Consider the following 23,007-nt stretch of genomic DNA (forward strand, 5'->3'; position numbering starts at 1 on the left):
AAACCGTCTGAATAGGTTACAATAAGAAAATGGAAACATCTCAGATACTACATACGAAAAAAAAAAACTATTGAAGTGCGACTTTTCACGTGATCTAAAAATAAAGTTGGACTTTAATGTCAGATTAAGACCAATCAGAACAAATTTGGCATTTTTTCCTTACTATACTAAATATAATCTGTACAAAATGTTCAGATTGCACCATCCACATCCATAACAGACAAGCAGGTGTACTTAGAGCAATATCAGTTTATTAAGACATTTATACAATTCTGGGGAGAGAAAATCTGATAGTGGGGGGAGGGGAGAAGGGAAGCAATATACTCTGGTAAGGGTATCACATGTCAGGAATTCTTATAGAGCAAGTGGGATTAGAAAATATATGGTATATTAAATTAAAAACATTCACAAAAGATAAAAAGGCAAGTGAACCTACAGTAACACATTAAGTGTCTATTAAGCAGTCCCACAATACATTGCACATATGTTAGCATAACATAATTTGCAGACTTTATACAGCACTTATACCTTTTAGTCCACAAGTAAATTACTAAATGATGGAGAACATCGAATACACACATCTTAATTGAACATGGAAAAAAATACCTGATAAGAACCTTTAAGTTTACAGACCCCATAGCTGTGTAGCGCCAAACAGCCACCTGTCGAGGTTAGAATCTACAACTGTCCGTGAGGGACCACCATAGAAATCAACTCGCTTTTAACACATACCAAAATTCAGAGCCAAGATTTAGCATTGAGAAGTTTTTTTTTTTCCCCCTTCGAATAATATAAGCACAATGCAAGTGGACGATCGCTATCACTGCGCGTTTAAAAAAATAATAATCTCAGGGCTCAAATTAGGTCTGCCACATTCATGGGCATCTCCTCCACGGTAGTATTGTAAAACGTCTCAATATCCCGAAGAATCCTCTTGTCTTCCTCAGTGACGAAGTTGATAGCAACTCCTTTTCTGCCAAAACGGCCACCACGACCAATTCTGAAGGAGAGTAAGATGGGCCACGTTAAGACTCGAGGAGACCGAGATGCACATACTGGTGCAATGTACTGTATGATGCAACTTACCTATGAATGTAGTTCTCTCTGTTTGTAGGAAGGTCATAATTAATGACCAGGGAAACCTGCTGGACGTCGATCCCACGAGCCTGAGCAAAAGAACCACATTTAAATTACATTCTAGTCTAAGAGACTGATGGCTAAAGCATTGTGCATGTCAATGTCGCTCGTATATAAGTAACAGATTTCTACAGTAGAAGAACCCATTGTGGAGAACGAGCCCTAATCTCCCAAAAGTTTTGACTGCTTGGTCATAACAGGACTGTTGCAGGATTTAAAACATTTGGGGTTAACTTTCCAACAGATTATCTGACATTTATGTTAGCCATCACATTACACCTCATACTAACCAGAAGATCAGTAGTAATCAACACTCTGCTTGAGCCAGACCTAAACTCTCTCATAATCACATCACGCTCCTTCTGGTCCATATCACCATGCTGTAAAAGAGTATTTCAGTAAGGAAAATATGCACCATTATTATTATTGATGAGCCTTGACCATCAAAACAGTGTATTGATCCAACAACAGTTTGAGCCAAGCAGGCAAACAGATCCTACCAGAGCAGAGACGGTGAAGTCTCTAGCATGCATCTTCTCAGTCAACCAGTCCACTTTTCTCCTGGTGTTGAGGAAAATGACAGCCTGGGTGATAGTCAGGGTTTCATACAGATCACACAGGGTGTCCAGCTTCCACTCCTGTTGATATCCATGAAAAACAAGTTAGGGATTGTTAACTGAACAAAGTTAAGCTGACAAGATAAAAACGCAAGGCTGCTTATCAAGCATCTATTAAACTAAGGAGCAGCTAACATGTAACACAGGATCTTGAGACGAAGGACACTGGACATTAAGAAAGAGGTCCCCCCCAAGCCTCATTTCCGATACTGTGTATTTTAATCTCCTTCCCTGGTGTACCCATGCTTACACGGCCACATGAGCTAAACCTGTGAGGTTTGGCTCCTGCAGTTTCAGCAGGGTGCTTTAGAGAGAAGGGACAAGACATTCTAACCGTGAGAAGCAACTTGCTGAAATGTTAGACTAGAGCGTTGCGGATAAGTAAACCCACCTCTCGCTCCACATTGATGTAGAATTGCTTAATACCCTCGAGGGTAAGCTCTTCTTTCTTCACCAAGATGCGAATGGGTTCTCGCATGAACTTCTTGGTCACCTCCAACACCTCTGCTGGCATGGTGGCAGAGAGCAGGACCACCTTTAGAAGATTTACAACATGTCACCATAAGATCCAAGAGACAGGTCATCATCAATCAAGTCAACTTGGTGCAGTTTCAAAAGTACATTAAAAAAAAAAAAGTGTGGCAATGCACCTTGAGACAGTGGCCAACGAACATTAAGAAAGAGGTTCGACCACATCTCATTTTCAGTACAGTGGGAAATGATCTCCTTCCACACAATACTCTGCTAGCATTATTGCATGAAACAAAGTCTGGATCACACAATTATAGCAGAGTTCTGTTAATGCAGAAGGGTTCCATATTAAACATTTCATTGCAGTCATGTCAGTGTTGTGCTTGTATCCAAAAGGTTCTTACTTGAATGTTTGTGCTCTGCTTTTGGAAGATCTCATAGATTTGATCTTTGAACCCTCGACTCAACATCTCATCAGCTTCATCCAGAACAAACATCTTGATGCATTTTGCAGCTGCACAGAAGTGTGGTGTTAAAAAAATAATTGCAAAATAAAAATCACCCATTTGTTTGAGAATGCTTTTCTGTTGATCCAGACCTGTCATACTTACATAGATGTCCCCTGCTAAGCATGTCGTACACACGTCCTGGTGTGCCCACCACTATGTGAGGGGCCTCAGCCTGGAGTTTTGTTATTTCAGCACGGAGATCGGTCCCTCCGATGCAGGCATGGCATGCTGCCCCCATGTAGTCACCCAGAGCCAGAATGACCTTCTGGATCTAATGAGGGGGGAGACCGGAGCAAAAAAAAAAACAAAAACAGCACTGCTTTAGGATAATGTGTGGTACAGATGGCAAGACAGGACATTTCAACGGTGTGGAATAACTGTTCAAAGTGATCAGTAAAATCAAAAAATAATCTCCATTATAGAGTCAGTCCCGAAAGATGGTATGCCATCACATCACCCAGTTTTCCACAACAACATGAATATATATTTAAACCACAATCATTCAATTAAGCCAGATTTAGACCGATGCAGCCATGGACAGAGACTACACCAATCTTAAGGATACCGTTTCACAATTTCTGAATTTTGAAAAGTTAAAAAAAAAAAAATGGTACCTTAGTAAATGAATCAGTGTCCTCAATATGCTGTCTAGGTCTGAGATACTGTGGAGGTCACTGTGACCTCAGAAACAGCATACCTGCTGTGCCAGCTCTCTGGTGGGAGCCAACACCAGAGCCTGAGTCTCCTTCACCTCTATGTCCAGTTGCTGCAAGATAGAGATGGCAAACGTGGCCGTCTTGCCAGTGCCCGACTGGGCCTGGGCAATGACATCATAGCCTACAGACAAATATTTACAGTAAGAACATAGTCCTTCCAACTCAATCATGCAAGATTGAGAGAAATGTGCATTCCAAATTCTATACAAAAAATCTGACATTGTCAGGTTTGATTGCACGGCAGTTATAGTTAACAGTATTGAGTGATCAGTTGGAAAAAAAGTTATCCCCATGAATGGGTAAGTCCCGAAAGATGGTAAAGCATCACTTCACTCAAACAAAACAATCCACTTAGCAGTTAAATGTTCTTTGTACCTTTGATGCAAGGTATGATTGCCCTTTGTTGAATGGCAGATGGCTTTTCAAAACCATATGCATATATCCCCCTGAGAAGAGTCTCCTTTAGGCTCATATCATCAAAGTTGTCCGTAATCTCATTCCAGTTACTCTGAAGTAAGAAGAATAGCTTATGAGTTTAAGTAAGTCCACACATTCAATGCTAAAGCTTTATCAACAGCTGTGCAAAGACGAATGTCATTTTGTCTGCACTCACCTCGATAACACCATCAGGCTCCATTCCATCTGGCCCCCCATGGTCTTTTGAGCTGTGTGAGAAAAAAAATATAGGTAAATTTCACTTGAAGTTTACTTACAATCATAACCATCATGGAAATGGAAAAGCTCTTGAGGATAGACTACTAAGAACAGGCAATTACAACAAGATGATGCCACCACGTGTCGTGATTGATCAAGACACGTAACGAAAATCCCAACGTTAACCTTCCACGTTAATATTAAAGCTGTAATTTATATGCTCCAGACTGCTTAACTCTCAGCACAATTTCATTGTTTATTTAAATAGAAATTCTTAAGTCAACCAGGACTGAAACCTAAGTGATTGCCACTTTAACCTTCTAAAACGTAACATTAAGAACTACGTCAGATGTGTCGTTAGCGGTTCTCACCGGGTTACGCCCAGAGCATCTCGTTACAGAGTCCGGGGCTTCGCTGAGCGCACGTGTCAAATCCCACAAGTAGGGCTCAACTAACGTTACCTGGCGCTCCTAAAATCCCAGTTTAAGGGATCCGAAAAAGGTTGTCCAGACAGGTTTAGACGTCCACTGTGACTCATGTCAATTTGAGTATCAAGAGTTACCGTTAGCCAATATGTCGGATAGTTGGGCCTGTAATGGCTCCTGCTGCCTGAGAACTGATGTTAGGCCGAGCTGTAACATAAGCCTGGCCCCACGGTTCTCACAACCACGAAAAGCAAAACGTTTTAAGCATACAACCCAGTTCTCATTAAATCACACATTCGACATAAGAAAGAAAGAACATTTTATCAAAATAGCTAGTAACAACTTGGAAATGCGGTATAGCTTGGCAGCTAACTGTACAATGCTAGCTGTTAGCAACCCCATAGCCCACAATGCGGTCGGGACCTAACTACCTAGCTAGCTAACTATATAATAGATAATTCCGCATCAAACGTAGTTCACACCACCATGGCACGTTTAAATAAACCTAGCTAAACATAGAGTATTGTTTTAAAAATGAGACCAAATGTAAGATTCTTACCTGTTAAAATCAGCAGAATCGCTAGACATGGTCCGTTCCTAACTTCAACATGCGACTGGAAAGATCGCTGATGGCGATGCCCACTGCCTTTATGCAGCCGCACTTTTTTCACTGACTAACTTAAAATGCTCAGTTTCGTTGACAATATAGTTTCAGTTAACTGACTTAATGTTTGGATCACAATAAATTGTATTCTCTATCTGCTATATACAAATGTGTGTTTCAATAACCGATAAAAATGTGAAAATTATTCCAGACTATATTTCTCAGCGGAAGGATATTGCAGTAATAAGTAGTGCTTCGGTTTCTACAGTGTCTCTGACAGGTCAAAACTTGTTCTGACTACGGATCTGACAAAGTTGTGCAATATCTTTGGAGAGAGGGTTCGCGTAAGGCCGATACAAGAGCAGTTCATGAAATACAACTGTAATACAGAAGCCTAAGAAAAAAATTACAAATTGAAAGAAAGATTTAGCCTACATCCCAATCATGAAACCACTTTTAGTTGCCACGAAGTTTAGTGGAGGGAATGCGTGTTTTACATGATTTGTTCTTAAATTATGTATTCTATAGGCAACTTTGAGATAGCAGTGAGTGAGTTAACTATGAACCACAGCACAATTATGGACTGCTTAATACATTATTTCAGAGTAATGTCTGAGACAGGTTTTCAAACATAACAATGACAAGTAGGCCTATACAATCCCTCTCATATGTTGGCTAACTGGAGTGTGTAATGAAAGAGGTGGAGCAGCGAGAGACCTGGTACATTGCACATCCTCAAGAAACCTGATTGGACAGACATTACACTACACTACATTACACTATAATAACCAACATGATTATACTCTTGTGTTTTCCTATTTCGTGAAGTGTTGACTTTAGCCCACTGTGACCAACATGATCAGTTTCTTTCTGTATTAACCTGTGTTCTCCAATTTCCAACCGTCTGTCTGTCTGTCTGTCTGTCTGGTGTCTCACCCCTGTGGCCATCATTTGGTAATTATTTGTATGAAAGAGTCAGATTCTGAATTAGCCTACTCATACTTGGAGGACCTGCACCCTCTGTTTTAGAACCCATTTAATCGTGAGTGTGTCTGCAGATTGTCCCTTTTAATGTTTTGACCTAGATGTGGATGAAGTTCATGTTAATCCCTGATTGACAAATCATGTGCACGGATTTCCCTTTAACTTTTTAAGACTCAACTGGAATCTGAACATTTGATCCCTCCCCCATCAGCAACAGCAGGTTTATGACCAGTTCTGCTGAGTGCACTGATTTGTCTTCCTGTAAGTTTCCATTAGGTACGAGGCAGTGGTGGAAAGGAACTCAGCACATTTAACTAGGTGCCATTTTAAAGTACTTACTTGAGGTTAAAGCTTTCATCCAAAACATATGAGCACCTTTAGTACCCTTTAGATTATATGTAGGCTAACATATAGTTACTACCAGCAGTATTAGCTCCTCATCACAGCATACACATACATCATGAATCCAATAATATTGCCATAGCGAAGCCGCATGAAACTGATGACATCATCTTCAACGCAAATTGCGGACGCTATTGAGCTTAACTATTTAAAAATTGCGGGTTTGCGCAGGATGTCCACTGTTGCGATAGAGATGATTCTCTCTGATCAGTGGTCAGTTTTTTAACTCCATCTTTTAGTATTTGCTCAGCTCACTTGGAACCTTGAGGTGGTGGTACCAAAAAAAGTACCAGGTACCAACCAGGCACGATCTACAACTTTTGTCAATGGAAAACCAAAAAGAGCAAGTCAAGTGTAGTTGAGTTGTACCATACAGTGAAAAAAAGGCATTAGTTTGAATTTAAAAAATATAGAACCAAAGAAATTAGGCCTATTCATGGGGCCAGTGTCAGCACTCAAACAACTATCCAAGGGGGCACATATATAATATATTTATATATATATTTTTTTAAAGATTATTTTAGGCCTTTATTTGATAGGACAGCTTGTACATGAAAGGGGAGAGAGCCGGGGAATGACATGCAGCAAAAGGGCCGCAGGTTGGAATTGAACACGCTGCAGCGAGGACTGAGCCTCCTCTGTACATGGGGTGCACACTTTACCAGGTGAGCTAAGGTTTAAAATGATGCTCCTATGGTGCACTGCAGGTATCATATTTGAAAAACCAACACCACAGAACCAGCAGTATTTTAGGAAAAGGTCACCATTTAGGCAAATAAACTGTATATTACAGATAACCCCATTAATTTGCTATACATTTCTAAGTAAGTAGCCTACGCTTTAAAGATACCGCCCATTTATTTTCTATACATTTCTAATATAGAGTAGCCTATAACATTACATATGGCAGGAGGGCAACTGTTGGATGTGTGGTGCTGCTTTTCTTAGTTGGTTGCCAGTAGAACACCAGTATAACCACTGGGGACAAGCCATCTCACTGGTGAACTGTCTCCCCTGTAAAGATTAACAAATCCCCTACTGTATATTAATGCTATTCCAACACTGCATAAGTCAGTGGCCAACTTGGGCCACCCCAGTCAAAAAGTCTGGACACACCACTGTGCTCAGGTCTGTTTCCCTGGCCCAATTAACCTTGGCTTCTTCTATATATTTCTTAAAATACCCTTTAACACTGTCAAATAAGAGCAGTTTTGTGTCCGGAATACAGTAATTCATACATGACATCTTTGCCTTTATTCCAGTGCAATGCTGAGTGTACAAAATTATTTTTCCCCTTAGGAAGACAAGACAATGTTAGTATTGTTTTCTTCAGTTCTGACATCAAAGCAGAACAGCGGAGTGTACTTTGACTCTAATGCACAATGGTGTAGTAGTTGGAGAAGAGTTCCTCCCCTACTGTAATGTCTCTGAGCGATACAAGGACAACACAGCGGAGAGGCCTCTGTGTGTCATGGCTGTAGTTGACATTTGGCAGATACAAGCGGAGCTCGATGGGAAATGTGTCCGGAACGTCATACTCCTGGTAGCACACGTTAGCAGGCAACTCATTTGAGCAGTTGTTCACATACTGACCAACAGCAAGTGGGTTTTGTGGACTGGCTGTCAGCCAGCTGGTGTCACTCATCAGGAAAGGCCCTATTCTGTCCCTGCCACTGCATGACTTGAACACCATTTTGGATATGCCTTTGTCATTTCCATCAACCAAGACACCATCAATACACCTGAATAAAAAAGGGTTTCTGATGGACTGGAGGAGAATTGGCTCATATGCTTGATATACTGTACCAGGATACATAGCCACTGTAGCTCCTTTGGGTACAAATCCTTTGGTAACAAACACTCCAGTTCCTGCAAAGGGCAAAGTGCTAGGTTTCCGGTCGATGCAGAATCCAAGAGACTGTAACATGGCATCATCTCCACACACTGGATTTCCTCCACACTGGTGTTCTTCACTTGTTACCTGTCTGAGAAAGTGGGTTTGAGCTGCTCGGAGTCCCCCCTTATTTGCCCCATTACTGAGCAGGACTCTGAAGAGCTGCAGCAGGCTCTGCGAAACCTCCTCATCTGGGACCTGTTTGTCTTTCGAGCGCTCCTTCACCTGCCGCAGCGTTTTCTCATTTTTAGACAGGTTCAGTACAACCCATGGGACAAATCGGTGTCTGTACGATTTCCATTTGTTCTGAAATCTTTTTAGAGCAGTTCTGAACATCCAGATCGACGTCTGAGAGAGCTCGGACATGGAGGAAGAAGCTTAGTTTTAGAGTCTCTTCCTTTAAAGTTGCTCCAAAATAAAAAGCGCACTTGTTAATATATCCAAATTCGTCTCAGAACTCTCAAACTATGATAACGTTTTTTTTTTCCCACTTTACGACAAATGTGTATAATGTGTTAGCAAATGGGAAAAACATCGAACAATTTAACACTTTAAGATATGGCTTAGTCAAGGAGCGACCAAACATATGCTTTTATTTTTGATATACGATGCTTCAACCGGAAGAAGTTTTTACGTGACTCGAAAAAACTTCACATGCATTAGCCAGCTGGATGGGAGGAAAGGGAGTCGGGCAAAGACAAACATGGTAAGAAATTACTGTTTTTATTCTGGTGCCGTGATGTAATCATAAACTATTACTTTCGGGTGATAAATATAATAAAAAATGCTGCGCTAATGACCTTTACATAATGAAAAGAAACGTAGCTCTCGACGTTAGCATTAGCTCGCCTAGTTAGCTAGCTAGCTAAGCTTGCTAGCCTTTAAGCCAACTGACAAACAAAATTGGCCAACGTTACACACACACTGCAGCAGCGTAAGCTATGTATTGTTGTCGACAGGATTTTATGATTAGCTGTATTGTTCAATGTTATCATAAATGTAAAGATACTAGCTAGCTAGCCAGTCAGTCAACACATTGCAAGTCGGTGTATGCTGTCAGGATAGCATGTTATTGCTGTTTTTTAAATGTGTTAAACCATGGTTCGGTGTTTATGTAACGTTAGCTAACAACTAGCATACACTTCGTGGTTATTTTGGGTTCATTTTGGAGTTCGGCAGTTGGATATTTCGTTGTTAGCGACTGATATAAATGGTTATTTCAATAGATAAGTGATGTTATTGCAACAAGTGTTTTGTATTTCTTTGTGCAGAACAAGCTGAAGTCCTCACAAAAGGATAAAGTTCGTCAGTTCATGATTTTCACACAATCCAATGAGAAAACCGCACTGACCTGTCTGTCACAGAATGACTGGAAACTAGATGTTGCCACTGACAAGTTTTTCCAAAATCCAGAGCTCTATGTTTCAAATCTAAAGGGGGCCTTAGACAAGAAGAAGCTTGATCAGCTGTACAACAGATATAGAGGTATGGAAAGCCTATTGAATGTGTAAGAATAAAACTCCACAGTTATGGTCAATGCAATTTTCAGCTTGTTACAGTAAAGGGATTATATCGCAGTGCAACACTGAAAACATTGAGTGTTATTTATTGAAAGTTGTCCATCTGGCTCTGAAGTAAATGACAAAAGCACACTTCACACTCTGATACTTAGATCCTCATGATGACAACAAGATCGGCATTGATGGCATCCAGCAGTTCTGTGACGACCTGGCTCTGGACCCAGCCAGTATAAGTGTACTTCTCATAGCCTGGAAGTTCAGGGCAGCAACACAGTGCGAGTTTTCAAAACAGGAGTTCATGGATGGCATGATAGAACAGGGGTGAGAATGTATTTTCAAGATGGCACAGTGTACTTTTTCTGTAAAGTGGTACTTATTATCAAACTAACAGTGATACTATACTATATATAATATGCTATGTATACATAGAGTTTGCTGCAAAAAAGTTTATATAGAGGTTCTCAGCTTTGTTTGGAAGATGTCAAATAAGTTACCATTATACATATGCATGCATCTTATGAATTGCTTAGTTTTACAACAAACAAAGATGAATGTACTCCACTGAAAAAAAACATTCCTCTTTGTCCAGCAAAACACAAGTCTGCTTTTGTGTCTCCCCAGGTGTGACAGCGTAGAGAAGCTAAAAGCTCAGCTGCCAAAGATGGAGCAAGACTTAAAGGACCAAGGGAAATTTAAGGACTTTTACCAGTTTACATTTAATTTTGCAAAGAATCCTGGCCAGAAAGGTTTGGGTAAGAACCTTTAATGCTAATCAGCATCAACCGTCTCTTTGTTATGTTATTGTTGGATGTTTATTGGCCTATTTTTGATTATCTTACAGATTTAGAAATGGCAATTGCATATTGGAATTTAGTACTGGCTGGAAGATTCAAGTTCCTGGACTTGTGGAACAGTTTTTTAGTTGTAAGTTGATAATCACACTCAAGATTACACTACAAACACAATTATAATCACGTCTCATTGACTTGCTTCAACTTTGCCCAAAATCTTTTGCAGGAGCACCACAAAAGATCAATTCCTAAGGACACTTGGAACCTCTTACTAGACTTCAGCACAATGATCACAGATGACATGTCGAATTATGATGAGGAAGGTTTGTACAGACACTCAGCTGAAAGTGAAACCGTTCATCACTGTGTGCATGCAAGCGCCTATGACCTGTAATTGTTCCCTCACAACTTATTAGATGAAGGGCCTCTACCCTGCTTCACACAGGCCTAGTATGGTTTTTAAGTATTAAAATATCAGATCAGTCCAGTTCCATAATCATGTCTTCATCCATGGTAGAGTCAATTAATTTAGTTTTGTTTGTTCATTCAATAGGTGCATGGCCTGTCCTTATTGATGACTTTGTGGAGTTTGCACGACCACACATCGGGACCAAAAGCACGGCAGTTTAAAGGCTGCTCTCACTAAAGGAACATCGATGTGAGGTTTCCAACAGAGCGCAGTGAACGGAGGACAAGGGGGCCGCACTGAGCTGAGAACTATGTTGCCTTTTCAACCCTCAGGACTGAAATATTTTACACAGCAGAGACTTTATATATGTGTGTGTGTATTTACATATATAAAAAAGGCATATCTCTTTGTTGGTCAACTTGTGGTGGTCTGGAACTTTTATCTAAAGTATTGGCTTTTGTGTGCGCTCAAGCCAACTAGAGAGGAGTCTCCTCCTCTCAAAAGCAGGTAATGTTAGATAGACACACTTTTGAATTGTAATCTAAACAAGAGGGTTCATGAGGGGATGTTGTTCTTTAAATATTGAATTTTAATACTTGTGTGCATTCCTGATTTTGTTTTTGTTTTGATACATTTGTGCGATAAGTCAGTATAAAACATTGATTGTAATTTTTTAAGCATAATGCTGTTTGTTTAAACACAAATGTATAAAGATAAAATAAATGTTTCAATTTGGTATCTTTAAAACTAACAGATCTGTCTGTTTCTGTATTCTGAATTGCTGTATGAATGTTTTGATTTAAACTAGGAAAAAAGGAAGATGTCTTTGTTTTTCTCACTGCAATACAAAGCTGCTTTGTTAATGATTGAGTAGAGCTTATGGTTTATCATTAGCTGGTAATTGGTCCTAAACTATTTAAATTTTCTTTAAAGTTGGAGAGGTCTGTATAAGCTGAAAGACATGGATTCTTGCATACAAAGCCTATATTATAGTTAATCATTCAGTAATGTTGACAGGGAATAAGCTAGATATGTTTTGAAAAGCTCAATAATGAAAAAAAATGACCCGCCAAGAGTGATCATGCTTTTAGGGAGATACCATATGCATAAGTTTAGTTAGGGTAGTGACTTTTGTGTGCTTTTCAACATACCTAACCATCTTTATACTGTAGCTATGTATAATAGGCTACGTTTTGAGTTACCTCAGAGTATTGCCTGAGTTGTATAGGTCAACAACGTTAATGTTGAATGCTTTTGGTATGTTTATATTAATGACGTAAAACGACTTGCAGCACAACGTGAGGTGAGGTGATGCGCTGCTGCCTCCTTGTGGTGACAACATTGTAAGACACGTGCGGTTGCTAGGGGCGACTGACAACAGACAGCGGTTGCAACAGTTAGCGACAGCAAACTGGAGAAAGAAACAACTGATAGCAGCGGTTAATTATAGCTAATCCAGCGGAAACAATTAGCTAGCTAGCTATTACTTTGAATTCTTTTGTTGGTTGTAGAGGCTTAGTCAAACTGCAGGAAAATGCCGAGCATTATTAATACAGTTTTATCCGAGATGGGCTGGGATGAGCGCTTTGCTATCCCCGAACCTAACGCTGAAAACAAGGCTTTGATAGAAGAGGTGAGTGTGGCACAGTTATATCATAGCTAAATTAAGTAAGAAATAAGAAACGGTTACAAAGTAACCGATAATTACTTAACCTAATGTGGTCATTGGATGTTTGACATTTAACGGGTTAGATTTCTTTAGGGACTGTCAAAAATGACTAGCTAGCTATAACCTAACGTTAAAATAAGAGGTTTTACTGTAAATGTTTATTTGAAAAAAAAAAAATATTTAATCAAAAGTCAATTTAATGTTTTTAGTGTGACATAAGGACTCATGATTAATGTAACGAAGTCTTATATCTTTAGAAGTTTTTCTTCTTATAAATTAAACAACATGCAACACAGTTAAAATATTAAAAAAATCAAGTGTCTCAGGAATTGAAAACTGGCAGATATAGCTAACCTTTTAAAACGTGTGAAAATTTGCTCTGCGGTTCCTGTATTACCAACATGTTTACATGTTTGTAGTGTACATATTGAATGTTTACATATTTGCTTAGTTATTACGTGGGAAAGAAATTCTCTATATTTCTGGCAGTCATGTTTCTCAGTGGTAGGCTACTGAACTGTGGTCAGTGTTGCCTGTTTGAACCATTGTCTAAAGTAGGATTTCTTTCTTCAAATAATGGAATTCATAGATTCCAGGTCATGTGGCACACTATCAAAATCTTTTACTACATGTAGGCTCACGTGAGACCTATTGCTCTACACTGCAACCATATTGTAACAATTACATTGTAAGCATTTAGACGGCATGGCTCTAATGCCTGGTTGTAAAGTTTAGTCAACATGCATTGGGCAACTGCCAAAGTGTTTTTAGGTAAATTTTGAATCCGTTCATGTGTGATAGACAAATGTTTCTAACTGCATGTAGTGAAAGGCAAATCATGCGAGATAGCTCACAAGAACAAACATGCTGCAGACTGTATGTCCTATATGTTATTATGCTTCCTATATGTTATTATGCTTTTAATCTGATGACCTTCTGAACAACAGATTCGTAAAAAAGAGACAGAGTCGGTGCATCTGGAAAACAAACTTGAGAGAAACAAGGATCAAAAGCAGTTAATGACCGAATTCCTCAAAAACGCTAAACAAGAGCTGGAAAATACTGAGGTAGGTATATCAAAACATGTTTATTATTTATGTGTCAGACAGGTGTGTCTCTCTTCTGGTAATTGGGTTATGGTTAGGCTATGGTATGCATTTCTCGATGTGATTTTTCTGCACATAGGCCCTGTGCAAGGCAAAGGAAAGAGATGAAGAGTTGGAGAAACACCTCACCTCCCTTGCAGAAAGAGAGACAGGTCGCCTGGCACAAGAGATTGCTAAGATGGAGAATGACCATAGATCTTTAGCAGAGAGGAGGAACATGCTCGAGGTCTATACCATCCACAACACTTTAAACATAGAATCAACTATAGATGCCAAAATGTGCTAGTTAACCTTTGTCCATATCCTCAGAACCATATCTTCAAGGCCAAACAGAAGCTAGAGGAGTTTAGGAACCAAATGAACTGGGACCAGCAGACCATGGATGGCTTTTTAGAGGAGTCAGCATGCAAAGATGAGGACACAATGGCCATCATGAAGTACGCCCAGCAAGATGAGCAGAGGATCAAGGTGAGGAGAAAAGGGTTGTATTAAATAATTCTGTAATTGTTTACAACACTGACTTATCCTGAGCTAATACCCGTATAACCTCTCTTGATACAGTCACTCACTCTGGCTATAGAGAAGAAGACACTGGAGGCCAATGAAAAGCGCAAAGCACTTGACAAAGAATTGACTGAGACTATATCTGCACAGGTACTGTAAGAAAACACTGTACATTATCACTGTTTATATGGCTGAAATGTGAAGTCTTTGAGCCACAGATGGTCACAATGTAGATAAGAATACACTTCTGCTTTCTGAACAGATTGCTTTGGATAAAACTACAGAAAATTTGCAGCAGGCCCACCTGGAGACACAGCAGCTCATCCACCAGTGGGAAAACACCATCAAGCAGATGAAGCAACGAGACGCTGAGATGCAGCAGTGTGCTCTGGTAAAGACTGTGACCTTGCACTTCTGCTGGTAAAAGATGTGCTGACTCAAACTAAAGCATATAAACCTCTGAACAATAAAAGCTGATGAATGTAAACACACTTAACGGTACACAAGTGTTTGTATTCCTGTCATTTTTACTTCATCCATCCAGCAACTTGCCCAAGCCAACCAGAACATCAGGGAGAGAAATTGCACCATTACAGAGAAGAAGCACTTGCTGGACACTCAGAGGAACAACAACAAGGAAACGGAGAGGAAGATAACAATGGCCAACCGACAGGCTGTAAAACTGCGGGAGGATTTGAAGGAGCAGGAGAATAACTGCAGCAGGCTGAAGGACGAGGTCAGCGTTTCAAAGCTTTTGAACTACCAAACTTTTGTCATGAGAAAATCCTGTTAACAAATATTTTCAGTTGTGGGCATAGCTGAAAGAATGTTCCAATTTCATCAGAAGAGTGAGCAAATCGATTCTTATGTGTTTTGCAGCTGGATAGTTGCAAAGGCACACTGGACAGAGCAACCTCCGATGTGGAGTCGGTGACGTCCCACATAGCCAGAATGAAAAAAGACATCCAGGATAACAATGACAAGTCAGTGACATCTTACATGTGTCTGTTGCTAAATTACCACTCTAGCTTTAGTAGACAAGCTCTGTCTGTACATGTGTGTGTTGTAGACTCAAGCAGGCCAGGGCCTACAATGTTGCGCTGGAAGAGAAGCTGAAAGTTGTGACTCAGACCGCCCTTAGTGAGGAGGAGAGAGCTGCACAGATGGATCACCTCCTCAATGATGAGGAACACGCAATCAAGGTAAGCAGCCTGACACTTCTGAACCATAAACTCTTACTGTGCTTTGTTGGCAACAGAGAACTGTTGTTGTACACGTTACAACTTTTTATTTTTTCGGTTCTTCATCTCAGTGCTGATGGCTTTTGGACACAATCAAAATATCAACTTCTGTTTCCTATGTTGGCGTAGCCATGAATTTAAAGCTGCACTGAAAGCTCAATGCATTACTCGAAAAATGTTTCATTTATATTATGATTAACAGCTAATATTCTCTTAAAAAAACACAACACAAAAATTGACCATCAAAGATGAGGCAGTAAAGAACCATGCTCTTTGCTGTGAAGACACAAATACATTACCTAAACAAACTTAAACTAAATGTGAACTTAGAAGACAGGGCTGGGCAATATATCAATATTATATCTATATCATGATATGAGACTAGATATCGTCGTAGACACAAGTGTTGTCTCTCCTGGTCAGTATGTGAACTTACCAGACTGTTCTAGCTGTTCTATTATTTGCCTTAGTTTACCCATGTAGTCATTAAATCCACGTAACTGATGATTAGATATCAAAAATCTAATTGTAAAAATATTTTGTGAAAGCACCAAATGTCAACCCTACAATATCGCCACAATATCGATATTGAGGTCAACAATGTCGTGATATTTGATTTTCTCCGTATTGCCCAGTCCTATTAGAAGACCCCAAACTTCACACACTAATTAAAATGTGTTTTTGGAATCTGCGCTACGTATTACAAGGCCATTTTTATTGTACTCAAAATTATATAATACTGTAATACTACTGTGTAACCCTGTTTTGGCCTGTGCTTTGCTATAGGAATTGGATGTCCAGCTGCGTGACTGCAGGGAGGAGCTTTTTGTCGTAAAGAGCGTTTGCAGGCCCTCAAGACCAACGAGAAGAATTCTATCTCTCAGGTTTCGAGGAGTAAATCCACCATCACCAGCCTGGACAGCCAGCTTAGAAAACTGGAGAAGGAATTAGTAAAACAGCAGATGATCACGAGTCAACAGGCACGCTTATCAAAAACACACACACTCTTCTACAATCCCACTACCCAGCTTTCCCTAGGTTGGTGCTAGACTCTGCAATATGTATATATTCAGATTTTCCTTTTCACTTTGCTGCATTGTGTATAGGATTCCCAGATCGTCAGCCTGGGTAGAAAACTGGCACGGCTGCAAGGTGAAGCTCACTCGGATGATAAACAAATGCTAGACACAAAGATCGCTGAGCTGACCAAAGCCCTAGAGGAGAAGAAGGAGACGGCCAAGATGCTTACCAACACACTCAAGGAGTCTGAGGTCAGTCTGATTGTTTGTCACCTCACCATACATGCATTTTTCACACACTGAACCAGTACAATAATTCCATCACACACGTGTCTTTGTCCCTGACAGAATGATATTCGCTATTTGAGGAAAGAGATGGAGAAGTCAGAAGCTCAAAGGAGAGATCTGACTAACAAGGTGGAGGAGCTCTTGCTACTCCGTAACACCAATGAAAAGGAGCTGAAGAGACTCAGGCTCAGGAAACAGGTAACTGATGTCACAGCAGGTGTCATGAAATCACTTGAGTCCCTGACGTGTCGACTTGCTGTGTTCAAATTGTGTTTAGGAGATTAAACACAAATGCTTCTTTTCAAAGTTATATCTCCCTTTGGAAGGTCATTCTCTTTATATACTATAAATAATTATTTGATTGACAGAAAAGTAATTGAGGCTCAGTAAGTCATTAATCAAGTAAAAATTACCAAACATTTAGTGGTTATAGCCACCCAATTGTAAAAGAATAAATTTTTTTATTTATCTCTTTTGCATATAATTGTAAATTAAATAGCTTTCAGTTGGTCAATGGAACCATTTGGCAACTTTTTAAAAGTAAACTTTCCATTCAGAATCTTATTGGCATCCATTTCGGCATCTCGTGCTCGCCATCCACTCAAAATGTAACGTTAGCCTACTACTCTTTGGCCTGGTCGCAAGCCCAAAAAAGTGTGTGCGGCGTGCCTGTTGTTTTGTTTCCGGTCTAGCTAGATCCGGTGTGGTGTTGTAGTTTTTCTAACTTTACTAGTTGTTGCAGCATGTGAAAAAAACTACAAAGTTTGCTAGGCCAAAAAGAAGGTTAATCTCGCGATAAAAAAATTAATGCGTTTAACTGACAGCACTAAAAATTACCAAACATTTATTGGTTACAGCCACCCAATTGTAAAATTATTTATTTTTTATTTTTCTCTTTTGCATATAATTGTAAATTAGATAGCTTTCAGTAGGTCTGACAAAATAAGTAATAATAATTTTATTTTGAGATTCCATTTTGGAATCTGCCAACTATTAATGGAGAAAAAGTACATAGGGCTGCCTGAAACTAACAATTATTTTCACTATCAATTATTCTGTCAAATATTTTTGGGATCAATCAGTTTGCCAGGACCTTAGGTGACACCATAAACAGTCCCAATGCCCAATTTCATTTTACAAAGATATTAAACAGAGAAAAACAGCTAATCCTCACATTAGAGAAACAGGAACCAGCAAATGGATTGGCATTTTTAGTCAGGCAAGCAGAATAGGCCCTACGGATTGCAATCTGGGTCTGCCGAGGATTCTTCCTAAAAGGGAGTTTTTCCTCGCCACTGTCGCAACAGCCACTGCTAATGCTTGCTCTTGAGGGAATTACTGTAACTGTTGGGGCTTTGGAAATTATAGAGTGTGGTCTAGACCTACTCTATCTGTAAAGTGTCTCGAGATAACTGTTGTTATGATTTGATACTATAAATAAATTGAATTGAATTGAATTGAATGTCAGCCAGTTGCTCGGTCCAGACTGAAACTGATTCCATTAGTCAACCAGTTGCCAGGAAACCAGGAAGTAACTTCTCCCGGATAAGAAATGGTCCAGCACAGAAATCCATGTAAATTGCATAAAATTCTAATGACTAAGCTAAGCTAACAGGCTGCTGGCTTCAGCTACATATTCACTGTATATTGACACAAGAGTCGTATTGAGCTTCTCATCTATCTCTCGATGAGAAAGCAAACAAGTGTTGTTACCAAAATGTTGGATCCTTTAAACAATAAATCGTTTATCCAAATTGTTGTCAGTTAATTTTCTGTTGACTGACAAATCAATTAATGGCCTATTCAGTTCAGCACATTATTATTTATTGACATTTTATAGATGAAATGAGTAATGACAAAATAATTAGATAATGCGATAATCTGAATAATTGTTAGTTACAGCTGTAATTATCACTATTTGAATGTCAAGGCAAGCTGCCCACCAATCAACCTCAGATGTCAGCTGTATCTGTAGACACCAGATACCAAATAGCTGATGTCATCAGTCAGCGAATTATGTTTTTACACAGAAAATATCATCAACAGTATCTATAAAAAATTAGCAACCACTAAGCACTATGTTGACTTTATATGTTCCTCATCAGGACAACATGGTGGAGCACAACGTCATGAAGATAGAGGTCAAGCGTATGAGGGATCTGCTGTATAACAAGGCGGGCAGCGTGCTGTCCCTGGAGAAGAGGAAGCTGGAGCTGCAGAAAGCCATAAAGGACAGGGAGGAAGAGGTCAAGGTCTACAGAGAAATGCTCAGCCAGCAGCTCAAGATCAGTGAGCAGGAGAGACAGAGACTCAGGTAAAAACCCAGCTGTGACCCTAAATCTCACATTTCTGCAGCCTTTGCTCATCTAGCCGACTATTGTCCATACAATCAAAGAGATAAAACGTTGCTCTCCGTTGTGAATAATGTCATACTTGCATGAGTTTGAGAAAATTTAAAAAAAAAAAAACTTTTGCAAAATTGTGGTCTTTGTTAAGTAAAAAAAAAAAAAAAAAAAAATAAAAAAAAAAAAAATTTTTTTTTTTTTTTTTCTCCCCCCGCCAGAGTGATAGAGGAGAAATCACAGGCTTACTACATCACAAAGGTACAGTAAGAGGTCTTTAAACACCCCACTGGGTTACATACAGAGTCTGTTGAAGCTAAACTGAGATAGATGTGTCCCTGCAGTGCACACAAGCACTTTGAATCACTGCTGTGTGCTTTTCATCAGGCTGCACAAGAGAAAGAGGAGCTCAAGCGGAAGGGAGACGGTCTGGATGCTAACATCCGCAAGATGGAGCTGGAAAATAGAGCTCTGGAGAACACCATTCAGTTGTTCAACAACAGTAACTCAGCATTTCGCAAATCCCTCAACAAAGTAAATGAATCCAGTACGTATGACCAGGTAGACTGAAATAAACTAAACTAGGTATCATCAGTAGGAAGTTATGGTATTAATGTTGTTGATTTCTCTTCATCTGTTCAAATCAACAGAGCAGCGACCATTGATCACAAAGTCATTTAGACTGTTTTTGTTTTAGGTCCAGAGCACCAGGAAAAACTGAAGCTGGAAGAGCAGTTGAGGGCGGCTGAAGAGATGCTGAAGTATAGGAAAAGACAACTCCAAGAGCTCCAACAGGACTTACAGGTTATTCCTTTTTATAGCCAGTGTAGAGCGCATTACAATTACTTCCTAAATACCAAATACCTCATCAGACACTTATCCCATAACAATACTCCTCTATTAGTGTTACATTTAGAATCCCTCCTCCAAAAGGTGTCCTACTATGGTACTGTCAACAAGTTTTTATTTGTTGCCTATTCCTTATTTATTACTAGTATGATAGTCAACCTTCTGATGCTCACAATAGTTAATAGTATAAAGTAAGTGTTTATGTCCATGAACAAGAATTCAAAGTTACTTACTGACCACTAACAATATGTGAAACATCCCTCTTTATTTATTATTCTCTATTTATTTGCCATTTTTGATGATCTTCTTTCTACTTCCTTCCTGTCTCTCTTCTTCAGTATTATACAAGTAGCTTATTGTCTTATGTAGGTGTGTCCCTGTGAGACGATTGGGTTATGAATAAAGTAGCTTGCGCGTGCGTGTGTGTGTGTGTGTGTGTGTGTGTGTGTGTGTGTGTGTGTGTGTGTGTGTGTGTGTGTGTGTGTGTGTGTGTGCCGCTCTCCATTTCCAGGACATGAACAATACATTGGAGAGTCTGCTGCAAGAAGAGCAGATGGAGAAAGATAACATAGAGCACAAACAGTCACTCATCAGTAAACTGAACAAAGAAATCGCTTCCCAGCAGGAGAAGGTTGTCAGAGCCACAAAGCAGGTTTGATGTCTCCCTGTCCCACTTTCTAAAGGAGCAATGTTGTGTGTGTATATACAGTACAGATATCCTTGACTACAAACATTTATAAGCAGTCACCATAATCACATTTTAATTTTGTGTTGTCCTCTGTCTGTCTGTTAGTGCTCTAAGCTTACCAAAGAGATCCGCTTGGCAAAAAACACCAAAACTGAGACTTTCGAGGAGAAGGACATTAAGCTGAGGGAGTTAAAAGAATTTAATAAGAGTATCAACAAGATGCTGAATGTGGCCATGGATGAAACCCCTGACCTCAGATCAGTGTTGGAGAAATACTTCCAGCAGGTATAAAACAATTGACACTGTTGTTTTTATATTCAGAGGACAGAGGTCCCATATCATGCTCATTTTCAGGTTCATCCTTGTATTTTGTGTTTCTACTAGAACATGTTTACATGCATTAATGTTAAAAAACATTATTGTACTCATACTGTCTGTCTGAATATACTTGTATTCACCCTCTGTCTGAAATGCTCCGTTTTAGCGCCTGTCTTTTTAAGCCCCCCACCCAAAAAAAGCCCAGTCTGCTCTGATGGGTCCGCGTTTACATGTTTTCCACATCTGCGCTCTTGGCGTCTCTGCACTGTCATTGCAGCCGGGCAATAACTGTAACTGCACTGTAACGGCACTTTCTACCTCTATATAGTATGGCTGTGAGAACACAACCACACGGAAATCCTGATGGCTTGTTTAAAGGCACCGTGTTTGAATACAGGCTGCGTGCATTTCTCTGTGGAATGAGCATTTTGATACCTTCACAGAATTTCTATAGCACGTAGACATGCTTTATAATAAAAAAGAGATTTTACCTTTAAGTGATGACAGGCTGTGGTCATTTATAGTCATTTATGGAGTTGCAAAAACATATATGCCTTAACTTTGAGTGTTTTTCCTCTCTCAGGCCCATTTGTCTCTTCCATCTCCGTCTTCTACTCCTTCCAGCCATCGGAGCTCCATAAGCTCTGCCCGCAGCTCTGCCTCTCTCAGGTCAGACTTGATCAATTCTTAATAAAACCTCTTCTCCAGAGAAGTGATAGTGGAGGTTAGAGAAATAATGAGGGCTTGTTGTCAGATGGTCGTGAGTTTGAACTATTGGACTGATCATAAAAGTGAGCATGAGGAAAATAATTGAATACTGCTCTTGTCAATGGAATATAATCAGTCAGCTGAGAAAGACTGTTGCACTGGTGTGCTGCTCCACAGTCTGATGGAGAAATATTCTGGAAAAAGATATTCACTTGTCTTTATCTGTATGAATAAATCACATGGGTATGTCACCCTGTGTACTTCTATCATGCAAAAAATTGGAGACTTTTTTATGCTGCTCTTCCTCTGTATCTTGATGGTGTTTTTCTTTCTGTACTGTAGGTCTTCTGCGTCCTCAGCCGGCAGCAGCCCCAGGGCCTCTGCACTTCACTCCCCCGTGCTGAAGACTGTGCAACTGGGCTTGGATCTGGCCATGACCTCCCCTCCCCTCACCACCTCCGGACGTTCCAGTTCTGCGAGCAGCAGCAGCAGCAGAAAGTTAAAGAACCCATAATGATGGCCGATTTATTCTTTATTTACGGATGTAATGTCATACTGTATTTTAATGCATTAAAAATCTGTTATTGTTAATTTGGTCTTATTCTGTAACACTTTAAAATAAGGTACACAACATTTGAATTGTTACAGGGAAACAAATGAGGAATAACAAACTGCTAGTGAACCATTAGTTAATGAGTAACTCCTAAACAAATTTTAAAGAGCAGCTAATGCTCAGCTATTATCAGTTAATATTTGCTTTTAATAAAAAAAGAAGGAACATGATCCTTGTTTTTTATTTCCTGTTTTTGGTTGTTTGTTTTGCACATATTGGAAGAAGTACGAACAGTAACGTTACAAACGGTACATCATAGTGGTGATTATTGTAACAGTTTCAGAAATAAAACACAAATAATCCAAATGGATCACTATCTGTCAGTTGTCACAGCACATTAATAAAAGCATTTAATTACTGTAAATGAGATGCATTCTCTCTGGATGAAATGTTCACAGCAATAATAAAATAAAGAGCAAGCTAGGTAGGCTAGCCAGGTAGATTAGTACCTAATTAAACTAGTTTCCTAACAGGCTAATTACTGAAATTAGTTTTTACCAGCATTACCGCAGCACAATGAATAGCCTAC

At 39.6% G+C, this 23,007-nt stretch overlaps 4 protein-coding genes and 4 non-coding genes across 8 annotated transcripts; 2 read left to right on the forward strand and 6 right to left on the reverse strand.

The window, feature by feature from the left end:
- Positions 1-229: 229 nt before the first annotated feature.
- Positions 230-5,215, reverse strand: eif4a2 (eukaryotic translation initiation factor 4A). Its single transcript, XM_039816394.1, has 11 exons — positions 5,089-5,215; positions 4,064-4,115; positions 3,826-3,958; positions 3,432-3,571; positions 2,837-3,005; positions 2,630-2,739; positions 2,146-2,289; positions 1,638-1,775; positions 1,428-1,517; positions 1,087-1,166; positions 230-1,000 (listed from the first exon to the last, which is right to left on the reverse strand). Exons 1-11 carry the CDS (start codon positions 5,115-5,117, stop codon positions 856-858), a joined length of 1,230 nt encoding a protein of 409 aa, XP_039672328.1. The 5' UTR covers positions 5,118-5,215; the 3' UTR covers positions 230-855.
- Positions 1,888-2,073, reverse strand: LOC120569139. The gene has a single exon (XR_005640842.1). It is a non-coding gene; the product is annotated as a small nucleolar RNA SNORA81 (small nucleolar RNA).
- LOC120569141 lies at positions 2,389-2,566 on the reverse strand. The gene has a single exon (XR_005640843.1). It is a non-coding gene; the product is annotated as a small nucleolar RNA SNORA81 (small nucleolar RNA).
- LOC120569142 lies at positions 3,119-3,193 on the reverse strand. The gene has a single exon (XR_005640844.1). It is a non-coding gene; the product is annotated as a small nucleolar RNA SNORD2 (small nucleolar RNA).
- Positions 3,712-3,785, reverse strand: LOC120569143. Its single transcript, XR_005640845.1, has one exon. It is a non-coding gene; the product is annotated as a small nucleolar RNA SNORD2 (small nucleolar RNA).
- A 2,535-nt stretch (positions 5,216-7,750) lies between the features above and the next one.
- On the reverse strand, positions 7,751-8,915 carry setd9 (SET domain containing 9). The gene has a single exon (XM_039816567.1). It carries the CDS (start codon positions 8,777-8,779, stop codon positions 7,892-7,894), a length of 888 nt encoding a protein of 295 aa, XP_039672501.1. The 5' UTR covers positions 8,780-8,915; the 3' UTR covers positions 7,751-7,891.
- A 74-nt stretch (positions 8,916-8,989) lies between these two features.
- On the forward strand, positions 8,990-11,884 carry dcun1d1 (DCN1, defective in cullin neddylation 1, domain containing 1 (S. cerevisiae)). The gene is made up of 7 exons (XM_039816566.1): positions 8,990-9,119; positions 9,685-9,898; positions 10,086-10,254; positions 10,555-10,685; positions 10,775-10,857; positions 10,951-11,047; positions 11,278-11,884. The coding sequence occupies exons 1-7, from the start codon at positions 9,000-9,002 to the stop codon at positions 11,352-11,354; spliced, it is 891 nt and encodes a 296-aa protein (XP_039672500.1). The 5' UTR covers positions 8,990-8,999; the 3' UTR covers positions 11,355-11,884.
- A 581-nt stretch (positions 11,885-12,465) lies between these two features.
- ccdc39 (coiled-coil domain containing 39) lies at positions 12,466-22,500 on the forward strand. Its single transcript, XM_039816196.1, is given in 21 exon segments — positions 12,466-12,766; positions 13,750-13,869; positions 13,988-14,134; positions 14,218-14,376; positions 14,470-14,562; positions 14,675-14,803; positions 14,957-15,148; positions 15,292-15,395; positions 15,482-15,614; positions 16,440-16,476; positions 16,479-16,633; positions 16,760-16,924; positions 17,021-17,158; positions 19,066-19,276; positions 19,526-19,563; positions 19,690-19,849; positions 20,000-20,106; positions 20,663-20,803; positions 20,945-21,124; positions 21,741-21,826; positions 22,208-22,500. Coding segments are annotated over 21 exon segments (2,766 nt in total). The 5' UTR covers positions 12,466-12,667; the 3' UTR covers positions 22,380-22,500.
- Positions 22,501-23,007: the final 507 nt, after the last annotated feature.

Source organism: Perca fluviatilis, chromosome 11, assembly GCF_010015445.1.
Source record: "Perca fluviatilis chromosome 11, GENO_Pfluv_1.0, whole genome shotgun sequence".
Taxonomy (NCBI): Eukaryota; Metazoa; Chordata; class Actinopteri; order Perciformes; family Percidae; genus Perca; species Perca fluviatilis.